The 21,625-nt window shown below is 35.7% G+C and overlaps 1 protein-coding gene across 3 annotated transcripts in view; it reads left to right on the forward strand.

The window, feature by feature from the left end:
- The window catches only part of pi4kab (phosphatidylinositol 4-kinase, catalytic, alpha b), a 77,844-nt gene that overhangs the window by 7,138 nt on the left and 49,081 nt on the right, over positions 1-21,625 (forward strand). For all 3 annotated transcript variants that reach the window (XM_039771537.1, XM_039771538.1, XM_039771539.1), the window contains exons 3-19: positions 2,745-2,838; positions 7,125-7,213; positions 7,618-7,693; positions 10,280-10,539; positions 11,533-11,599; positions 13,132-13,280; positions 13,466-13,531; positions 13,650-13,746; positions 13,941-14,132; positions 14,486-14,586; positions 17,297-17,426; positions 17,813-17,942; positions 18,096-18,191; positions 18,386-18,569; positions 18,951-19,054; positions 20,454-20,622; positions 21,292-21,342. In XM_039771537.1, the coding sequence (XP_039627471.1) occupies positions 2,745-2,838; positions 7,125-7,213; positions 7,618-7,693; positions 10,280-10,539; positions 11,533-11,599; positions 13,132-13,280; positions 13,466-13,531; positions 13,650-13,746; positions 13,941-14,132; positions 14,486-14,586; positions 17,297-17,426; positions 17,813-17,942; positions 18,096-18,191; positions 18,386-18,569; positions 18,951-19,054; positions 20,454-20,622; positions 21,292-21,342 (2,055 nt within the window). The remainder of the gene's footprint in view (positions 1-2,744; positions 2,839-7,124; positions 7,214-7,617; positions 7,694-10,279; positions 10,540-11,532; positions 11,600-13,131; positions 13,281-13,465; positions 13,532-13,649; positions 13,747-13,940; positions 14,133-14,485; positions 14,587-17,296; positions 17,427-17,812; positions 17,943-18,095; positions 18,192-18,385; positions 18,570-18,950; positions 19,055-20,453; positions 20,623-21,291; positions 21,343-21,625) is intronic.

Below are 21,625 nucleotides of genomic sequence, written 5' to 3' on the forward strand. Positions count from 1 at the left end.
AGTACATGTATGTACTTCCTCATGAATGTATTTCCTCATTCCACCTCCAGGTTTCCTTTTCCTCCTTCCTCTTTCCAGATGTCACGCCAAGCACCCTTCTTGCTGTCACCCTTACTACATCTGCTGTAGTTTCTCAGCTGTCTGGTAACTCTTCACTGCCACCCAGTGCCTGTCTCACCTTCTCCCTAAATTCAACCTTGCAGTCTTCCTTTTTCAACTTCCACAATTTGATCCTTGGCTCTGCCCTCACTTTCTTCCTCTTCTTGATCTCCAACATCATCCTACAGACCACCATCCTATGCTGCTCAACTACACTTTTCCCTGCCACCACTTTGCAGTCTTCAAATCTCAAAGTTTATTAGTACAGTAATCCCCCCTCAGTCGCGGGGGTTGCGTTCCAGAACCTCCCGCGATAGATGAAAATCCGTGAAGTAGAAACCATATGTTTGTATGGTTATTTTTATATATTTTAAGCCCTTATACAATCTCCCCAATGTTAACATTATTAGAGCCCTCTAGACATGAAATAACGCCCTTTAGTCAAAAGTTTAAACTGTGCTCCAAAACAAGACAGAGATGACAGTTCTTTCTCACAATTAAAAGAATGCAAACATATCTTCCTCTTCAAAGAATGCGTGTCAGGCGCAGAGAATGTCAGAGAGAGTGAGAGAGATAGAGAAAAGCAAACAATCAAGCACATCTGGAAGCATATCGTATATCATTGAGGAGTTTTATTTAATACGTAATACATGCTCTGATTGGGTAGCTTCTAAGACATCCGCAAATAGCGTTCCTTGTATGAAATCAACTGGGCAAACAAACTGAGGAAGCATGTACCATAAATTAAAAGACCCATTGTCCGCAGAAATCAGCGAACCAGCGAAAAATCCGTGATATATATTTAGATATGCTTACATTTAAAATCCACGATGGAGTGAAGCCGTGAAAGTCGAAGCGCGATATAGCGAGGTATCACTGTAATTCCAATTTAAGCCACCAGATGTCAGAGTTTAAAAAATACAGATTCTAGAAATCTTTAGTTTTTTATTTCTGTTTTTAAGTATACAGTGCAATGTATTAGTTTTGTACTCTCTTTTGTCCGATAATTTCTTTAATTTCAGTATCGGACATTGGGAGGCCTTACTTTTGAATAGCCAATGTTTTAAACATGGAGGATTGAGATTTTTTTTTTTTATGTTGAAGTTGAATATTTCGCACAGTCATTAACTTTAGATGACGCAGGTTGTTGCATTTTTAAGTTAAAAGCTTTCATAGTACACTTTAACTTTGCCTGAATGAAATGGTTAACTTCAAATTTGTATTATGCCTCGTCCTTGGTTTCCTATTAGTTCCATACTCATTTCCTAGGTTCACCATTCTTTGTTATTTATTATAGTGCTACTTACTTGGTGCATTTTCTGGTTTTCTCCTAGTAGAATAAATGGATACCAAAGATTGTCTCTTTTGTGCATGTGCAAGATTATGTCACAAAGTCCTTTCTTACAGTACTGTTGTTTTGAATTAAATGTATCAACAAGGGAAGTATTCTTTTGACCAACCAACTTTGTTGTTTTGTATATCATACAAGCTATCTATCATTATACCGCATACTAGAAATTATGTGTGTATGTTTTATTTTAAGAATTCTGTTAACTAGTTTTATTACTGAGATATCTTTCATGCTTATTTCGGATCATTCTTTTTTTGTCACAGGGAGGCAGCAGAACCTTTTATTCCTCGCCACACATGTACATGCATACACTCAGATTTGTTCAAACCAAGCAAAATTAGCTATATTCAACAACTGAGTATGGATTTTATTTGGTTATGGAAGTACAGTTAGGCCCATACGTATTTGAACATTGACACAATTTTCATCATTTTGGCTCTGTATGACACCACAATGGATTTGGAATAAAGCCATAATTTAAGGGGTTTACCAGAAATAATGTATGAGAGGTTTAGTCCCTCCATTTTCAGGGGCTCAAAAGTATTTGGACAGTTGACTGACAAGCTGTTCCATAGCCAGGTGTGAGCAGTTTCCTCATTATTTTATTAACTATTAAGTAGTTTGAAGGTGTGGAGTTGATTCCAAGTGTGGATTTTGAATTTGGAAGCTGTCACTATGAACTCTCAATATGAGGTCTAAAGAGCTGTCCATACAAGTAAAAACCGGCCAACATTAGGCTGAGAAAGCAAAACAAGCCCATCCAAGAACAAAAACGCAAGGAGTGGTCAAATCAACCATCTGATACATTCTTCAAGAAAAGGAACACACTGGTGAGTTTAGCAACACCAGAAGGCCTGGGCAAACAGGATAACTGTGCTGGATAATCCCAGAATTCATTCCTTGCTGAAAAAAAAAAAAATTGCTACTTTTAGCGACTTTTTTTTCTACAATCAAGAGAAGACTTCATGAAAGTATGTACGGAGGGCATTGATAATCCTCAAGTATAGGAAGGACAGATTAGACTTTACCAGAAAATATTTTTAAGGAAATAGTCCAGTTTTGGAACGGTTTTCTTTGGACAAATGAAATAGACAAGTGTGCTTTTTATTATGTTGCCCAGCAAATACTACATATTACTAAAACTGAAAGTTCTTTTATAGCAGTAAGAAAATCTCTGTTAAGGAGCACAGAAGAAAATGGGATATGTTTGTTCTCCAGTAATATTTTTTCTTTTAATGTTAAGTGTTAATTTTAAGTTTTCACGAAGATTTTTGCCTTTTTGTTTTTTCTTCAGCATAAAGAAGTAATTGTTCCATATTTACTTCGCCTTTTGAAGGGGCTACATAAAGTGCAATGGATAGAAGAGAGCACCGGAAGAAGAGTTAAAGGTATTTTAATGAAAAAAATATAAAATGAGTGTAGTAATGTGCTCTCCCTAGTCTCTTCTATGCAAGAGGTAACTAATACTTGCCACTCAAAATGCAGAAAATATATATACAAATTGTGTATTTAATAAGCAATTTAAACAGTATTATATCTGACACAGGTAACTAGAAAATTTCAGGCAATGGTTTAAAAAAAAAAAAGTAATACCGCCACAAATTTTAGAGAGTCTTGTGTCTAATGAAAAGACCGGAAAGCGTCCTTAAAATTATAAAATCAGTATCTATCACGAAAGTAATTTTCTTGGCAAGTTCAGCATAACATGATTTATTTTTTCCTCAAAATAAATTAATTTTCTTTCAGTAGATGATATTAACTAATAGAATTTTGGAAGAGTACTAGCACTTTAGCCTTTTCACAAAATACAGGTGCACCCCTGGAAAGTCTTGATACTAAATAAACAGAAATTGAATTTGTTGACTCAGTTTTGTATGACTGATTTGATTGCCTAAGTTCATCTTCTTACAACTCTTACTTTCTGTTTAGATTCAAATTCATCCATGCTTTTAATGAACATACTGAAATATCTAAAATGCACATTCTGTGGAACTGGGTCAGGATTACAATTACAAATGATTTAGGACACGCTTTTGCTTAAGAATGTTATTGGAGCATGAGTAGCCTGAGGTAGAATGTTTTTTGGGTATAATAAATGAGTATACCCAGATGCTTGCAGAATAATTGACTACCAGATTATAACCTTATAACTTATTAACTCCTTCTTGCTCTAATGTTATCTAGTTATCTTATCTAGTGTTTGCCCTTAGAACTACTTGCATGGTGACATATAGCACATAATAAATAGAATATAACACATATAGCACATTAAACACTTCCACAAAAAACATTCCACACAAATGCACACTTAGGGCCTTGGGAGTGGGCACACTCAACGGCATCCGGTGGGGGGAAATTTCAGCCTCACTCCGAGTGCCGGTGTCCACTTCCAATTTTAAACTGCACCTAGTCACGGAGAGTTTTGGGGGGGAGGTGGGGCTGTGTGTTGGCATCAGCTGGTGTAGGCCACATGGTGCCGGCACTGCCTGCCCCCAACCACAAAATGCACCTTATCAGCACACACCAACACTACATTAGAGCAGGCGGAGGGAGACTAGAGGTCTTATCACACTTCTGTTCTCAGTTAGCTGACCGGGGCTGGAGGCTAGGAGTGGGAGCTGGCCGTCTGCCTGTGGTCTGGAGTGGTGGGTTGCTTTGCTCTACGTTGGATGGGGTGCCTGCTCACTATTACCCCTGCGGAACGGGGCTAACTCTGACGTCCAGGAATGGCTGTACCTCAGGTATGGCAGCACCGGGGCCAGAGTTAGGTAGGGTGTGTGTGGGGAGTGTGAATGGGTGTCTGGCGTACATCCTTGTAAGTCTTGGGTTGTATGTGTATGTGAGAGCATGAGGGAGGGAGTGTATGACTGTGTTTGTGTGTGACTGTATATGTCAGGTGGGGTTTTGGACTCCTCCCCTCTCCTGGGACATCTGGCAATACTACAACATCTTTGCCTATCCTCCCCCTGCCTTAAGCATCTGTCTGGTCGCTCCCGGTTGCTGCCTGGTGGGATCTGGTTCCCTGGGCTCTGTTGGATCCTCGGCGGGGTGGGTCGCCCTCGGGTCCCGGGCTGCTGGGTTCCGGGCCCGGCCGACTCGGGAGAGCGGCTGCGGGGGCCTGAGGGCTTGCCGTTGATATCTCCGGGACTCTGCCGGCTGCTGGTTGTGACCCCCGGGGTGATCCTCTGCGCCTCTCGGGTGGGGGTTGGGGCTTCTCTGGTGACGGCCTCCCTGGGGTCTCCGCGCTGGGGTGACCTCTGGATCTCTGGGCTTGGAACTCCCTCCATCTTCCGCACGTTTTTGGGGGCAGGTCTGTGGCCCTTCACACTCACTATTGGATGCTCCTATAGAGAAACCTTACACATACAAGCGTGCGTACACACACAGGTGCTCACATGGTGATTTCATAAGTATGACTTGGACATCTTCAGCACATGATCTAAGGTTGTGGTGGCCTTAAATGCCTCAGTAATAATTACTGTATGATTGTCAGCAAACATTTTTACTTTTATATATCTTCATGTAGCTGATGCAGCAATGTTTTTGTCTTGTGGTTTTTTGTTTCCCCTCTCTTTCTGCAGGTCTAGAAGCGGATTCTGGTTCATTTATTGTTTATTCTATACTGAAACCCCCCCTTCCCCTTTACCTCCATCTCTTCCTTCTCTCTCTTCTTTTTGTTTCACTTTTGTCTCCGTGTCCGGTTCGAATCTTAAAAACATCTAAAAATATTTTTAATAAAGTTTTGGTATCAGGCGTGACGTCAGCAGAAGCTGTAACGCTCCACCTGAGAGAAAAACTGTAAGGCTAGTCGCCAGCATTCAGACATCAATTCTGATTGCTTCACAGCCGAACAGGACACGGTAAAAAAAAAATAAAAAAATAAAAAAATAGAATATAACACATGGTTTACTTAGCATTATAAATGAAATTATATGAAAGTAATTGCAGGAACGTATTTGCTTTTGTGGGCTGGGGGTGTATCATGTTATTGCTTAATGGCAGTGTTTGATTTCAAAACAATTTGCAATAGGTTTTCGACAGAAGGTCCAAAAATGCTAAAATCTTGCCATACCTTAGTTGATGGAACTGTCACCATTAGATAATTGCAATGTGTGACTAATTACATGATTGTTTTAGAGTTTTCACATTGATTCAAAGTCATGTGTTGCAGAAAGCTCAGTGCAAAGAATGCTTGAGTAAGAACAGGGGTGTTGTGCGAAAGTTAGCAAACCAAACCCCTGCAGTACAGTAGAGACTTCAAACATTTATAGCAATTTATTAAACTCCCTTTATGATTGCATACTTTAGTGCATTCAGTGTTAAGAGAAGAGAAAACACTGTTTTTTTGCATTTTGAAACCAAAAAATGAAATTTTACTCTTTTTTTTTAATGTTACATTTTCCATTTACAAGCTTACAGGACTGTACAAATTTGCAAATATAGTTAAACCACAATATAACATTCATTTACAAAATACTCCCCTTAGAATTATTTGTTTCTAGTCATTTGCCTTTTTACTGTTTCTGTTTTATTTGCTAATGGAACATTATTTGCAAATTTGGAGATGCTATTGATAAACCTAGGATTTTCTAAAGTAGACACCAGATGTTGCTGTTAACAACACATGTCATTTAATTAAAGTGACTTGAGTCTGTTTTGATTAAGTTACTTTGTTAGCTTCTACCAGAATATGCTCCATTTTACTTTACTGAGAAAGTCAACATCCACTTTAAATTTAATTTCTTTTTAGTTTAAGTAAAAATGGCTTATTCATGGCAAACTGACATAGTCATACAAAGTTATCTGGTTTCATCTTGGCTACCTTATTATTAGCCCTTTGTTGTTAATTTACTATTGGTTATAGCAAAATGAAACCATCAAAAATATAAATAGGAGGAGGCAGCATCAGAGCCAGTGGGGAGCCCTCAAATGTGACAAAAAAAGTCTTATTTAACAATATTCTGGTACATCCTAATATAAAGCCTGTAAAAATTATATATTAAAGAACATAGTCCTGAAGTTGTTAAAGGGCAAATGTTGATTGCATAAACACATCATGTTGCAACAAGACTTTTCCTTGACATACTAACCTGGTAGAAAATAAGTTAAGCACATGTCAGATGTATAGGAGCACACAAAACAGCAAAAATATCTCCATTCATTAAGTTATTTAACCAAAAAGTTCACCTGGTCAAAACTGCAATGAAATAATGCATCAAGATGACCAAACTACATAAATAAATCTGAAAACCGTGTGATGGATGCAGATTAAAAACTACAGTAACAAGAGATGAATGTGTAGCAACAATGCTAACTTTACACCCTTATTCAGACTTAACACTCAAGAATGCAACTTCACTGATAGCAATGAATTCTAAAAAGCACATGCTTATCCTAATGTATTATTATTATTGATCATATGTGTGCCGGGGTCATTTTCCATGAACTCTGTTTACTAGCTGTACAGATGGCTGGTGCTACTTGCGGTGGGTTTGTCCACCCAGTTCAAAAGCCTACCTGTGCCTGTGGTGGATGAAATTTAGCAAAACAATTTTGGAAAATTAGCATGATTTTTTTCATTGTAAGGTTTTTAGCATTTCATATTTAGCAAGGGTTACTTATTTCTGTTTTACAAAATTAGTTTTCTTGTTATTTCTTTGTTTCTTCTTTACAGAAACCCTGCCGGTTGCAGAAAATTTTAGTTTCTGTCTGGTGACTCTGTTATCCGATGTTGCACAAAGAGATGCCCAGCTATGCACCCAGGTATATATCCTTAATGATCAATGTGTTCTTCTGAGTTATCAGTTTCATAAGCTTCACTCATTCAATTTTCCCATCCACATTCTGTTGGAGTAGGAGATTATCGCAAAACAATTTTAGCTATTTTTACAGTTTACACAGCTTATGAATTAATTATAATGCAAAATATACTCATAATTACAACTGGGATCAGTTCCCTTTCTGTTCATGATTTGGATTATTATTACACTAAAATATTTTAAAATAAATTGCTTTTTAGAATAGTAATTTTTGTTGCTGTTTGGAATTTGGCTTTTGTTATACAGATTTCATCTTTAGAAGCATTCAGTGTTTGCTGCTGACAAAAGAGGAATAAAAAAAGATGATTTAGCTTTGTTTGAGTCTAATACTTTTTTTGTGTTTATCAGATTTTGGAGACAGTTTTGGATGTCATGCAAGTGCTGCTGGGAATGTGTCAGTCAGCAAAGAGTCAGGAGGAAAAAGGTGTAGATGATTTTTTAATGACTTTTTTAATTATACTAACTGTAGCCCAACTTGTTGCATATGTGTATTGGTAAACTTGACATTTTTTTAGATTATTATAAAATGAGTACTGTATATACTCGTGTATAAGTCGAGCCTTCAAACCCAAAAAATCGATCATAAAATCAGACCCCGACTTACACACCCATTCAAAAATCTTCTTGCTTCCTCAGGCTTGCTTTCTCCCCCTTTGTGTCCCATTCTAGGACAGCCTACCTGTAGTCAGAAAAATATGCATTCCTCAAATTTATTTCCTTTGCATTTGAAGTTTGCCCATAAGTTATGTTTATGCTCAACAACAACAAGGACATTTTCATTAACATGATGTATTATAGCTCAAGTGGTTTACACAATGTCAAAAAATAGATACAAGAAAAGAAAAACAGATTAAAAACAAAAACTGAATCAATTCAGTTGTACATAAAATAGATATATAACTCGTAGAAAGGTGGAATCCATAAATAATATAAAAGCTGTGTTACCTGTCTTAAGACTGGTAGAAAACTAACAACAACAACATTTATATAATACATTTTCATACAAATAATGTAGCTCAAAGTGCTTTATATGATGAAGAAAAAAGAAAAAAAAACACAAAGTAACAATTAAAATAAGACAACACTAATTAACATAGAATAAGAGTAAGGTCCGAAGGCCAGGGAGGACAGAAAAAACAAAAAAAAAAAACTACAGACAGCCGGAGAGGAAAAAATAAAATCTGCAGGGGTTCCAGACCATGAGACTGCCCAGTCCCCTCTGGGCATTCTACCTAACATAAATGAAACAGTCCTCTTTGTATTTAGAGTTCTCATGGAAGGACTTGCTGATGATGGTCATGTAGACTTCTGCTTTTAATCCATCAATGTAGGAACATTATTGTGCTTTGATTAGGTGGTGGTGGCGCAGGTCGCCACCACAGAAAACCGGGAAAAGAAACAGAAGAAAGAGTAGGGGTTAGTACAGATTTTAGAGCCAACTTGAATATTTATGATAATTAATTGAATATACAGAGCATCAGGATTAAATTAAAATGAAGTTGTGAGAAGGCCATGTTAAAGTAATGAGTTTTTAGCAGTTTTTTTAAAATGCTCCACTGTATTAGCCTTCCGAATTCCTATTGGCAGGCTTTTCCAGATTTTAGGTGCATAACAGCAGAAGGCTGCCTCACCACTTCTTTTAAGTTTAACTCTTGGAATTCTAAGCAGAAACTCATTTGAGGATCTAAGTCATCAGCGCAGATCTCAGCATTAACGCTTGCAGTGCACCATGCAATGCATGTGTCTCTGTTGTATGCTGTTTGATATGGAATTCATAAAAGCAGTATATATAATACTACTTCCATTAGTTAGAAGTCTGATAAAACTACCTTAGTTAAATAAAATAATTAATAAATTAGTCAATCAGGTCAATCTTTCCATGTCCTTTTCTAGACAAATAATTAGTAGCATTACTACAGGTGCTGAATGCATATGTACCATTTTACAAGGTTGCTGACACATGGAAAGTAGTTTCATTCTTGCTCTTTTGGCTGACTATTATAACAGTAAACACAGACAAGGAAGTGTTCATCCATGCACTAAAATACATGTCTTACTCAGATAGGTTACGAGAAAATTAAATCTGTTTAGTCGTAAGCAGACAAGGCTGCATGGGGCTCTAACCCCGTCTTCAAAAGTAATAAAATCATATACTTGAGGTCTTCGGTGGAATTTTAGAAAAAGTGGGTTTGAATGGTAAGCAGTTCACACATAGTGCTAAGGAAATCCAAAAAAAAAAAAAGTAGTAATATAGTTAAAGTGGAAACATTGAAAAGTTTTTTTGAAATATTTGGATGAGATATTTGCAAATCCTGTGCTAGTAGTTTCATCTATGCTACACTTTTTTAGCCAGTATCTATAATCAGCCGTGACTGTAGTATAAATCCCTTTGTTCAGCTCACTGAGTATTAAGTGTCAGTGCAGATGAGAATTCCACTGTCACTCACACCATTATACATCAACCATATTTTCCCCAACCTTAAAATACTTAGTATTTAAAAATCTACTATATTTGCATCTTTTCAAGAAATGCATTCTCACCTTTAACAAAAGCAGAAATATTGAAGAATATTTCACCTAAGGAATGGTGCCTTTCAACCTCAGTATAAATATCAAGCTTTTATATCAGAATGTCGTGGCCAGTTTTGTCAACAGCCATGCTACATAATAAGGGAATAATCAATAGCATGTCTTGTATCTGAAGATTGTATTTTAATACTTTTAACGATATGACATTATAGATGTCATCTTTGCTAGTGGGACATGTACATTATTTTAATGAGCCTATATAGTTAATAATTTAAATAAACCTTTTTTCCTTCATCTGTTTTGCATTGTTTTATTTTTGGTCAACTGTTTTCCATTTATTTTCCACTTTGACATTTATGATTTGGAATTTTTGGCTGCCATTTAGCCAAAAGTAGAAAAAAATTAAATAATTGTTTATGAATGATTGACTGCAAATGTATGGTCCTCATGTTAAAAAAAAACTCTTTTTTTTTTTTTCCAGAATATCTTTGTAGATATGCTGTTCCCTGTCTGCTTGGAATTTGTAGAGCTTTTGGACGCTACAGTCACATAGATGAATCTCTGTTGTCAAAACTTTTTCCAAAAGTGGCTCCTCAATCCCTTCGTGTGTTTGATGAGTTGGAAGGCATTCGTAGGCGGTCCTTTAATGATTTTAGGTCAATTATGCCCAGCTCCCTACTTAGTGTGTGCCAGGGAGACAGTTTGAAAAGGAAAACAAGTAGCATCTCTGGATCATCACAGGTATTTACAGTAGACCTTTGAATATCTTTGTTTCTAGTTTAACTGGTTTCGTGTTGCATAGGCTGGGTTGCATCACTTCCAGTATTCTAAAGAGAATAAAAATATAGTATGATTAAAAAATCACTTTCTCACCAGGACCAGCACTCTGCCTGGCACAGTTTTCAGCCATGAATCAAAGTAGACTAAAACATAACATTTTATTATTATTATTATGCAAAGTATTTCTGTTTTCCTTGTCATCTAGCATATAGTAGCTAGATCTTTTTCAGACATGCACCTCAAATGTTATGACAATACAATAATTTTGTAGCTGTGTTTTCCCAAAATTACCAAAATTCAGCAGCTTCAACTCAAAATATGGGATTCAACAAAAGCCTGACGCACAGAAATGATTCCACAGACAAAATATCTTAATTTTTAAAAGTTTAGTTAAGTTTTAAAGTAAAACAGTTCACACAAAAAAAGGATAATTAAAATAGCAAAAAAGGAAAAAAATCATTACTATTTACTTAACATTTCTGAACCAATTCAAAACGGTCAGAAAACTATTTCTAAGTTTAAAATGAGTCTTTTTAAGTCCTTATGTACTGGGACCTCTTCTAAACAACAACTGAGCTAATTATCACACTGTTTCTCAGTTACAGCAAGAAGGTTCTATCTGTTGTTATACCATAAGTTGTGACTATGAAAGAAATTTATATCCTATTCAAATTAAGCAAACATTAATATGAGTTCAACTCAAAGCTTTAACTTTCTACAATTGGCTCTTACATATTTGTTCATCTACATGTATATATCAAGTCAGGATGTTTGATGGCAGGCCTAGTTGGCAACAGTAGATCACCAGTTATGTCTAGGTGGTTTTCAAAAATCTAGTTAAAGTTCAGCCCTTTGACTATGTAACTGTGAACAATTGTAATCCGTATACTGAAACTGAGAGCTCTTTGTCAGATCATTCAATAATATAAGCAACATTTTTACCTTCTGTTTCAGGCTAGTCCTGAACGAGGAGGCCTACTACCCTGTTCCCCTGCTGGACCAAATACTCAGTATTTTGAAGGTAATATTACTTTTGGATTTTCTGTTAATTAAAATAAAATAAAGAGCAAATTGAAATCATATTTCAGCAAAGGGCAGTGATGCCCAGTCTAAATAAAGTGTGCAACCATTTACAAATGTGAAAAGAACAATTACAAAATTTGTATTCTTAATAATAATGTGTAGTTATAAGAGACACGTGTAAAATTTAGAAAGTAGATGCTTGCTTGTGTTTTATTAATATCGGTTTTAGGCGCTGTGACAACTAATGCATTCATTACACAAAAGTGTGATGTACAGAAAATCTTCTCTAAGAGTATAATTGAGCAAAATGGTTTCACATGTGCAATTCAGAAACCATTTTAACTGATCTCATTAAAATTATAGATTGCACAAACTGTTTAGAGCACCTTTTGATTAAAGGAATACCTAAAAATGAAACTTTTGTTTTATGTTACTTACCCCATTTATTTTGTAGTGATGACCAATAAGATTTTTGATATGATGTTCTGATAGAGATAAAAAATAAGAATGTAAAATAGTTCAAGCAAATGGTGACCAATGGCAAATGATATGAAAAGCATCCATAAAAAAAAGAAAAAAATCCTCATGTTATTCATGTTGCATAATGCAAATGTCACATATACAGTTGTTTGCTAACAACATGCAAAACAAGTAAATTTTTTTTTGCTTAAATATAGTTACATTCGGGGGAAAAAAATCTGCACGTCATAAAAAGGAAATACATACTGCACGCATACTGGGTTTTTTTTTTCTCTCTCTCCATTTTGATTGGTCAAGAGTCCTGTCTTCAATAGCTCAGTTTAATGGAAACATGTTTCCTGTTTTAGCAAAAAATATGTGTGGTCCTGCATGTTGTGATAAAACAGCTTAATAGTTGACATGTTTTTTTTTTTGTTGTTTTTTTTTGGGGAGATATGCTTTTAATTGCTTGCTATATTTTGCAAAGCAGGTCGACACTAAAGACAAACTTAATTGTGCACTTTGTTAGTCAGTACACATCCAAATTTAAAATATTTTTCAACGATGTCTATTGTTTTGAGAAACGAGTGATAAATGGTAAATGAAGTATCAGCTGTATGTAGAAGTTGAACACTTCATTCATGACTTGGTGTGTCATCTGATGAATTTTGAATATATCCATAATTATTTTAGCATAGTCTTTTCTAGTTAACATAATTCATTTGTTATCTCCAACTAAGGTTTGCTTTAAGAAGAGTGCACTGTGTTTACAGGTAGGCAGTGTGGTGAGGGAACAAATCTTTGTGTTGCCTGTTGATGGGCACATGTAAGTAAGAATTTCACTATATTCTGCACATATGATGACAATGATGACCCCATAAAACACAAGATTGCCAGTGACCCTTAATTGTAACATTTGTAGTATTGCCAGATGTTTATCTGAAAACATTTCAGATACGATGAGAGGTACATTCATCAATACTTGGATTTATTTAATGCTTTGTTTCACGGGATCAACTCAGTATCGAAACACAGTTAATTTAACTGCAAATAAGTTGTATTTCTTTATAGGTTCTTATCTTCCTGATGGCAGTGCAGTGGATCCTGATTATTATTTCTCGACCATCAGTTCCAGTTTTTCTGTGTCACCATTATTCACTGGAAGTAGCAACAAGGAATTTGACATACCTCTTGAAGTCTTGCGACAACTTCTTCATTTGGTACGATAAGTAAAACTAAAGTTTGATCACTGATGTGTTTGCAAAAAATTCTTCATAATTGCATCAGGCAGTGAGCTCTTTAATGTGTGTGTGTGTTTAACTTTGCTGATGTTGTTGGATTATGTAGATGATTGCTTAGCATTAGTCTTTGTCATGAATATTACTGATGTATGTTTGCTTTGTAGGTGAGGCAGATTGTATCAGAATCCTTTCTGAAAAATCTTGATGCAATCATGATGGAGGTAATCGAGGTATGATGAAGAGATTTCAAGGATCGATCATATAGATTTTTAGAATGTTTGAAGTACCTAATTGAAAAATACAGAGCTACTTCTTTTATTCTAACATTTTTATTTTTTGTCTTTATAGATAAATGTAAATGTGGATCTTCACTATAAAACCTTTAGTGACCCCTTACATGTTGCCATGTTTAAGATGCTGAGAGACACACTCTTTTATATGAAAGGTATTAAAAACTGCATTTTTCCAGCTTAAACCCCATATTTAAATTCTGTGCTATGTGCTGTGTTATAGATCAGTTAGATTGTTACAACCTTGTAAGAGTCATTAAACTTGATTTGAGCTAGTCAAGCAAGATGTATGTTAGTTTTCTGGTTAATAATAAAAAATATTGTAAGTCCTTCTGATTTATTTTCTTAGATTTACAGACCTCATTTGTGAAGGAGGTTCATGACTTTGTGCTGGAGCAGTTTAGTAGCAGTCAGTCGGAGTTACAGAAAATTCTTCATGATGTGGAACGATTGCAGAATGAATTAAGTCCAATAAAGCTCCGCTGTCAAGCTAATGCTGCTTGTGTTGATCTTATGGTGTGGGCTGTAAAGGATGAACAAGGTGAGATATTAGATTTCCCTATCTCTGTTAGATGGCAACTATTCTTGTACTTTCTTGGTACTGTTCTACACTCATTCAAAAGGTATGTTAGGCTTGTATAACACTAATTGTGTTATTCATAAAAACAATTGCAGCGTGGTGTAGTGGTTAAGGCTCTATACTTCAAACCCTGAGGTTGTGGGTTAAAATCCCACTATTAACACTGTGTGAACATGAGCAAATCACTGGACCTACCTTTGCTCCAATTTTAAAACCAAAAGAAATGTAACCAGTTGTATCATAATGTTGTAAGTCGAGTTGGATAAAGCCATCAGCCAAATAAGTAAATGTATTTTTAACAATTTAATATTTAGGTGCTGAAAACCTTTGCAGCAAGCTATCTGAGAGACTTCAGTCTAAAACATCAAGTAAAGTAATTATTGCGCATATGCCTCTCCTCATCTGTTGTTTACAGGTAGGAATTTTCTTATTCAAATTGTGCAGAACTTGTTTTTTTGTTTTTTTTAAATGTGAACTGAACTATTTGAGTTTTTGAGGTTTTTTACCTTCTATAGTTCAATAGATATACATACACTTTGAATCATATGTAACCTATGTGAACATTCTTTTGCACAGAAGGCACCCTGTTTTAGCTTTGAATTTCAGCCACATTCAGTTACTTATTACTGTACCCCTGTAGAAATATAATACTGTATAAGATTATTTAGTGGAAAAATATATTAAAAAGTGAAAGTTAATATGTGAGTATATGTCAAGTTGAGTTCAGTTTCAAGTATTATTGTATAATGGCAGCCTCTGTGAATTCAACATAATATAGCAACACACAGTATTAAAGAGAACACACCATATTAAAAAAATACCAATGCAAAATTAAACTAAAACTGTGTACAAATAAGAAAACATCAAGAAGTGAACTATGCATATACATTGGTATGACCAGTTGACAACAGAGGATAGGAATACTTGGGGGGGAAATAATTTGTGAACTTTAAGGAAAAAATAAACACTTGAGACTGAACTTTAAAATCGCTGTTCATTTATGGTCCTCATGCAGCTTGACAGAGCTTGAGCAGTTTTGCAGAAACAAATGAAGAATAATGGCATTGTCCAGATGTCCAAAGCTGATTAAGTTCTATCCACATAAACTCAATACTTTAGTTGCTGCCAACCACCTCAGACTAAATACTGTCTTGAAAAGGGTGAATACTTGGTCAGTCGATTATTTTGTGTTTAATTACTGTAAATGTAGGTCAGCTTATATATATTTGTTTTCATGTTCACGTTTAAGGGCCTTATTTCTGATGTTGATTGTAAAAAGCCTAATTAAACCAAGTGTGATTGAAAACTTATTTTTAGTTATGCTTGGAAGTAGAATGCAAATTCATTTTAATCATTTAAAAGCCTTTCAGTGACTTGAATAGGAAATCAAGTTTAAAGCAATTACAGTACAGTACAATATCAAGCCTTTTGACATACAGATTATGGTGGATCACAACAATATAGCTCAAAGACTAAACAAAAAGTCAGGTAATCTATATTAATTAATACATGCTTTTTCTCTAATTGAAACACTGATTAATTCTCTCAGCAATTTGACTCTACAAATGATCAGTAGAAACATAAGTGCCCTGTCAATAGATGATATGGTGCTTTGTAATGTCATCACAGTAAAACACCTTTTAAAAATTGTCATTGTGATATCAAGACACAGTAGCTGCACTGTGTTCATGATTTAGTTGTAAACTTTACACACATGTACAGTGCTTTCAGAAAGTATTCAGGGTCCTTCACTTTTAACACATTCTGTTACGTTGCAGCCTTATGTTATAATATGGCTCAAAGGTTATGGATCTGTGCCAGCAACCCATAAACACAAGAAGTGACTATACTTCGTTGGGCCCTTGAGCAAGGCCCTTAACCTGTAATTGCTTTGTCCAGAGTATGACATTAATCTGCATCCAGCTGTGCAAGCAGGTCCTCCAACTTACAAGGAAAAAAAACCTCATACCATTCCAGTATGGTGCTGAAGTGTTATCTGCTGCACTCGGGTCCCAATCCAGGTGGTTTGCTGTGGGGTGGGTGTGGCAACATGCTATCAGCACATACTCGCAGCCCTCCTCCATATTTTTTAAATAAAAAACTGAAATATCACTGACACAAGTGTTCACACCCCTAACTTCATACTTTGCTGAAGCACATTTGGCAGTGATTAAGGCCTGGAGTTTTCTTATGTATGACATGACGAGCTTCACACTCCTAGATTTATGGATTCCTCGCCATTGGTCTCTGTAGATCATCTCAAGCTCTGTCAGTTTGGTTGGAGACTAATCGATGGACATGTATTTTCAGGTCTCTCCAAAGATGTTTATTTGGGTTCAAGTCTGGGCTCTGTCTGGGCCACTTAAAATATTCACAGATATAAACCAAAGCCACTCTTCTGTTGCCTTTGCTTTGTGCCTTGTTGTTATGTTTAAGAGTGCACTGGACCAGTTTTTTGGACCATGTGGGTTTTCATTAGTCATTTGGGCACTCTGCCACAAAGCCATATTAGTGGAGTATTGCGGAAGTGGTGTCTTTCTGGAAGTTTTTCCCCATCTACACCCAGATTCTTTGGAGCTTGCCCAGAGTGACCGCTAGGTTTTTAGTCAACTCTCTTACCATTGTCCTTCTGTCTTGATTACTCAGTCTCGCTGGTCAGCCAGCTCTAGGAAGAGTCATGTGTGTTCCAAAGTCCATTTAAGAATATTATGGAGGTCGCTATACTCTTGGGAACCCAGAATGCTGCAGAAAATGTTTTGTAGCCATTCCCAGATCTGTGTTTCAACACAATGCCCATTTGTAAGCTTTACAGGTAATGCCTTCAATTTGGCTTGGTTATTGCTTTAATACACGTCTCTTGAAGGATCTTATTTAGACAGGTGTTGAATTTTCTGTTCATCAATTGAATTTACCACAGGTGGACTCCAAACAAATTGTAGAAACATCTCAACGCTGATGAATAGAATGGGATGCACCTGAGCTATATTTCAAATGTCATAGCAAAGGGTCTAAATACTTGTGTCAATTTGATATCATTTGTTTTGTTAATTAATTTATAATATTTCATAAACTCATATAACTGAATTTTGTTTTGTAAAATTTGTTGTATTTGAATATCCCTGCAGGGTTTGGGTCGACTTTGTGAAAGATTTCCTGTGGTGGCACACTCTGTAACAACACCTTTGCGTGATTTTCTTGTTGTTCCTTCTCCCGTACTAATCAAGCTGTACAAGTATCACAGTCAGTACCAGACAGGTAATGCTATTATTTTGTCTCAACATCACTTGTTTGCTGTTGATTATAACCGAAAATGTGCCCTATCAGCTATTTATGTTAGTTTTGTGGAAATAAAGAAAAATTCTGGCTTGGTACCACATATGGCATCGACAGAGTTATGAGAATGCATTGGAAGCTACAGAGGTTTATACAGATAAAAACTGTGGTTGGGGACACATGAAAGTAAATTTTTTCATGTGGTTCAATTTCTAATAAGATGAAATTGCCTTACAAGGGTTCTATGTGTGGCCTCCCCTAGACATTAATTTATCTCAGTTAAAACATTTGATTTTGCTCTTTTACCAAAACATTTCCTAATAACCTGCCAAGTCATTCTTAAAAACTAAAATGAGATCTTGTTACAGGAGCGGGTGAAATTAAAATCAGTGTCACAAATGAGCACTCCCAGTCCACTCTGAATGTCCTGTCTGGCAAGAAAAGCCAGCCATCGATGTACGAACAGCTGCGTGACATTGCTATAAGCAACATCTGCAGGTGAGTGGGAACTACAGTATAATATTTTGTTAAGGGAAAAGAGTATTCTTAAATTTGTACGTGGGGAAACCAAATATTGTTGAGCAGGTAATATGCATCCATTAGAGCAATTTTTAAGTTGATTAAGTGATGGTTTTGTTTTTATTCCTTTAGATGCTTGAAAGCTGGTTTGACTATGGATCCTGTCATTGTTGAGGCATTCCTAGCAAGTCTGTCAAATCGCTTATACATTTCCCAAGAAAGTGATAAGTAAGCCAAGCATTATTTTTACATAAAGAAAATATTAAAAAAATACTGTCTATATTGCTTGAAAAGAATAGTATCTTTGTATAGTGATATCCTGTTACATTTTGACAAATGGTAAGAGTTTGTGATTTCTTGTTTTTTTTTTTTTTTGGTACTGATTTAACGTCTCTTGCTCCCACTTCCTTTGTTTTCACCAGAGATGCCCATCTTATTCCTGACCACACAATACGTTGTCTAGGGCATATTGCGGTAGCACTGAGGGACACTCCTAAAGTTATGGAACCCATTCTTCAGATTCTTCAGCAGAAGTTTTGCCAGCCTCCATCTCAACTTGACATTCTTATCATTGACCAATTGGGCTGCATGGTTATCACTGGAAATGTATGTATTAGTGTATAATGGGATATTTGAGTGTATATATATCCTTCCACATAACAAATAAAAATAGGATGACAGGTCATTTGAACATCTGTGGAAACGTAGCACTTAGCTAGACAGTTAAAGCTGGTGTAGCTCCTTGAAAGAAACAGCTGCTTAGGCAGAAAATCTTTACAGCAATCAACGGTCAATTTGTTATATATTGTGTTTATAAATGTTAATATAAATAAAATATGTTCACCAATGTATATGTAATATGGGATTTTTTCCATTAATTATAGCAAAATTATATACAAAACTAGATAGAGGAGCAAGAGGAGAAAATGTCAAATGTAATTTTCAAGTGATTATTATTACATTTTTTTCTTTTCTTTTCATTTTTAGCAATATATTTATCAAGAAGTTTGGAACCTTTTTCAGCAGATCAGTGTTAAAGCCAGCTCTGTGGTGTATTCAGCCACAAAAGATAATAAAGACTATGGATACAGGTATTTACAAATCAAAAAGCTGATTACTTTTGTTCAAATATACATTGGTTAATGGAGATTGGTTTCAACCAAAACTTTATTCTGAGCAATCAACTTCAAATTTAAAGGTAAAATTTCCTCTTTTTGAAAAACATTTAAGCTGCTTCATTCCATTTTAAAATGTTTCTCAATAAGAGATAACTGTAACAGTTAGAGATGGTGTTAGTGATTTGTTTTTTGCACACATTTGTATCCTGAACAGTACAAGCATATTCCATGTCATATATGTTATCTTTTGTTTATTTCATAAAGATAATGCAATTGTATATGTTTATTTTCAACACTCCCGATGGCGGAAAATGTTAAATAACTATTTTTGGATTAATTTAAAGCATAAAAGTGTCTAGATTTTAAAAGATTGAAAAGTTGTTTTAATTTGGTTTCAGACAAAAAATATATGTTTATGTCTTAAACTCTGGATTAGTTAACTTCAGGGGTGTTTTTTTTTGTACGTGGATTACTCATTTAGCTGGATGTAATTGTTGACAATTTGGGATGATCCTGGATCTGTCGGTTTTTCGAAACTCTTGCTGGATGTGTTGTCATAGCAGCACATCCAAATCCTCAAGCCTGCTTGGAGTAGGTTTGTTCTATGTAAACAAGGATTAGCTCACACACTTAATCAGTTTCCGTGCATGGAATTCATTCAGTCATGGCTTCACCGTTCATGAATGAGCAACCAATTGATATCGGTGCGCAAATTATAAGAAGAGAGTATCATATAGAGAGGGTTTTGCATGATCGGCAAGATCCTTTATTGCTCCCGGAGGAAATTCTTTTCGAAAGATACCGCTTTAGCCGAGGGGGATATTGTACCTCAAAGATTTATTAGCACCTTATATTCAAAGTCAAACTAGGCGAAGTCAGGCTCTCACAGCCACACAGATAGTATGCATTGCTTTAAATATTTTTTGCAAGCTGCACTTTTTTTATATACTGTAGGCAATGCGGAAAATCTATCTAAAAGTGCAGTTTGTCAGGCAATTCGTAAAGTCTTTTTGGCTCTGAAATATTTAATTCGGGTTTTCATAGTGTTTCCTGGACACCTGCGTGTGCAGACAATAAGAGAGGCGTTTCATGCCATTGCAGGCAAAACACCCACAGTTCCATAAAGAATCTCACAATCAGCCTAACATTCTCATTACCCAGGATCTCCAAATATGATTGGGGCACATGGGACTATTCAGAGTGGAGTTTGATCAAACATTATTTGGAAAATGGACCTCTCCTCCTGATGAATAATCAGACACAGTGTCTTCATCAAATATTTGACCTTCGTCAATATCTCGTTGGTCAGACACAAGTTCTAGAGATATGACATAATATTTTAACATATTGCCTTTTAAAAATGTTTTTGCAGACACTGTTCTCTTGCTGTAATCAATGCTCTTGCAAATATTGCGGCAAATTTACAAGGTGAGCAGTTGGTGGATGAGCTACTTGTTAATCTTCTAGAGCTTTTTGTTCAGCTTGGTTTGGAAGGAAAACGTGCCAGTGACAGAGCCAGTGAAAAAGGACCAGCCCTCAAGGTAGTCTTTATGCATACTTTATTTTTTTCTAAAATGTGGAGTGCAATTTTGTAATGTTCTTACTTAGATGTCCCTTTTCTATTTTAAAAGAGCATCATATTATATTCTGCTTTAGTTTTTAATGACACATTTCTTTTACAATTTCATGTACAAGCAAAAGATACCAGAGTACTGAAGTGGCATGGGAGTTGATGTGATTAACATAGTATTATTATTGTTGTGTTTTGTGTAGTTAGCCATGATGAAGACACTTATAGCTGTAGGCACATGTGACTAGTTATGTCACATTACATATAGAAATGCATAATTAGAAAGAGCAGAGATCCTGGTAAATGGGAGACATAATTTTCTAGTCATATAATCTGAATGGAAGATTTTTTTGCCCAGATGATAAAAGGGGATTGTTGAAGGAGTTGTTAGCAAGAAGATTTTTGAGCCATGTTATTTATTTTTATGATCAACAACATAAAAGGTGAGCAAGAATCAAGTTAATCTGTTCTTTGTAGACAGTAGTATTTCACTGATTAAGATTCTCTGATATAAGTATTATTGCTGTTTTCATTGCTGTAAATGAACTGTTGTTTAATTTTGCCTGGTATCTGTGTTTTCCCTCCTCATTACATGGAATCTTCTCAAAACCTTTCAATTCAATTTTTGTTTTCTCTCCAGGCTTCAAGCAGTGCTGGCAACTTGGGTGTTCTCATTCCGGTCATTGCTGTGGTAAGTCCATGCTCCAATAGGGTATATCTGTGAATATTGTTTTTGTCAACTTTTCCATTTTGATAAAATGACTGAGGTTTTCTTAACTTTATCAGGTTTCATCTAACCATCCATTAATTTACGAATCTATGTGTCTAATTCAGGTTCACTGACTGTTTTCTCAGTTTATCTTGGCTGCTTTGGGCTTAGGGGGGCAACTAACCATAGACAGTTCAGCATTCTTATTTAGTAACAACAGTCCAATATGGCCCCGTGTTTTAAAAGTACATCAAGTCTTGGTGCT

Source organism: Polypterus senegalus, chromosome 12 (assembly GCF_016835505.1).
Source record: "Polypterus senegalus isolate Bchr_013 chromosome 12, ASM1683550v1, whole genome shotgun sequence".
NCBI lineage: Eukaryota > Metazoa > Chordata > Cladistia > Polypteriformes > Polypteridae > Polypterus > Polypterus senegalus.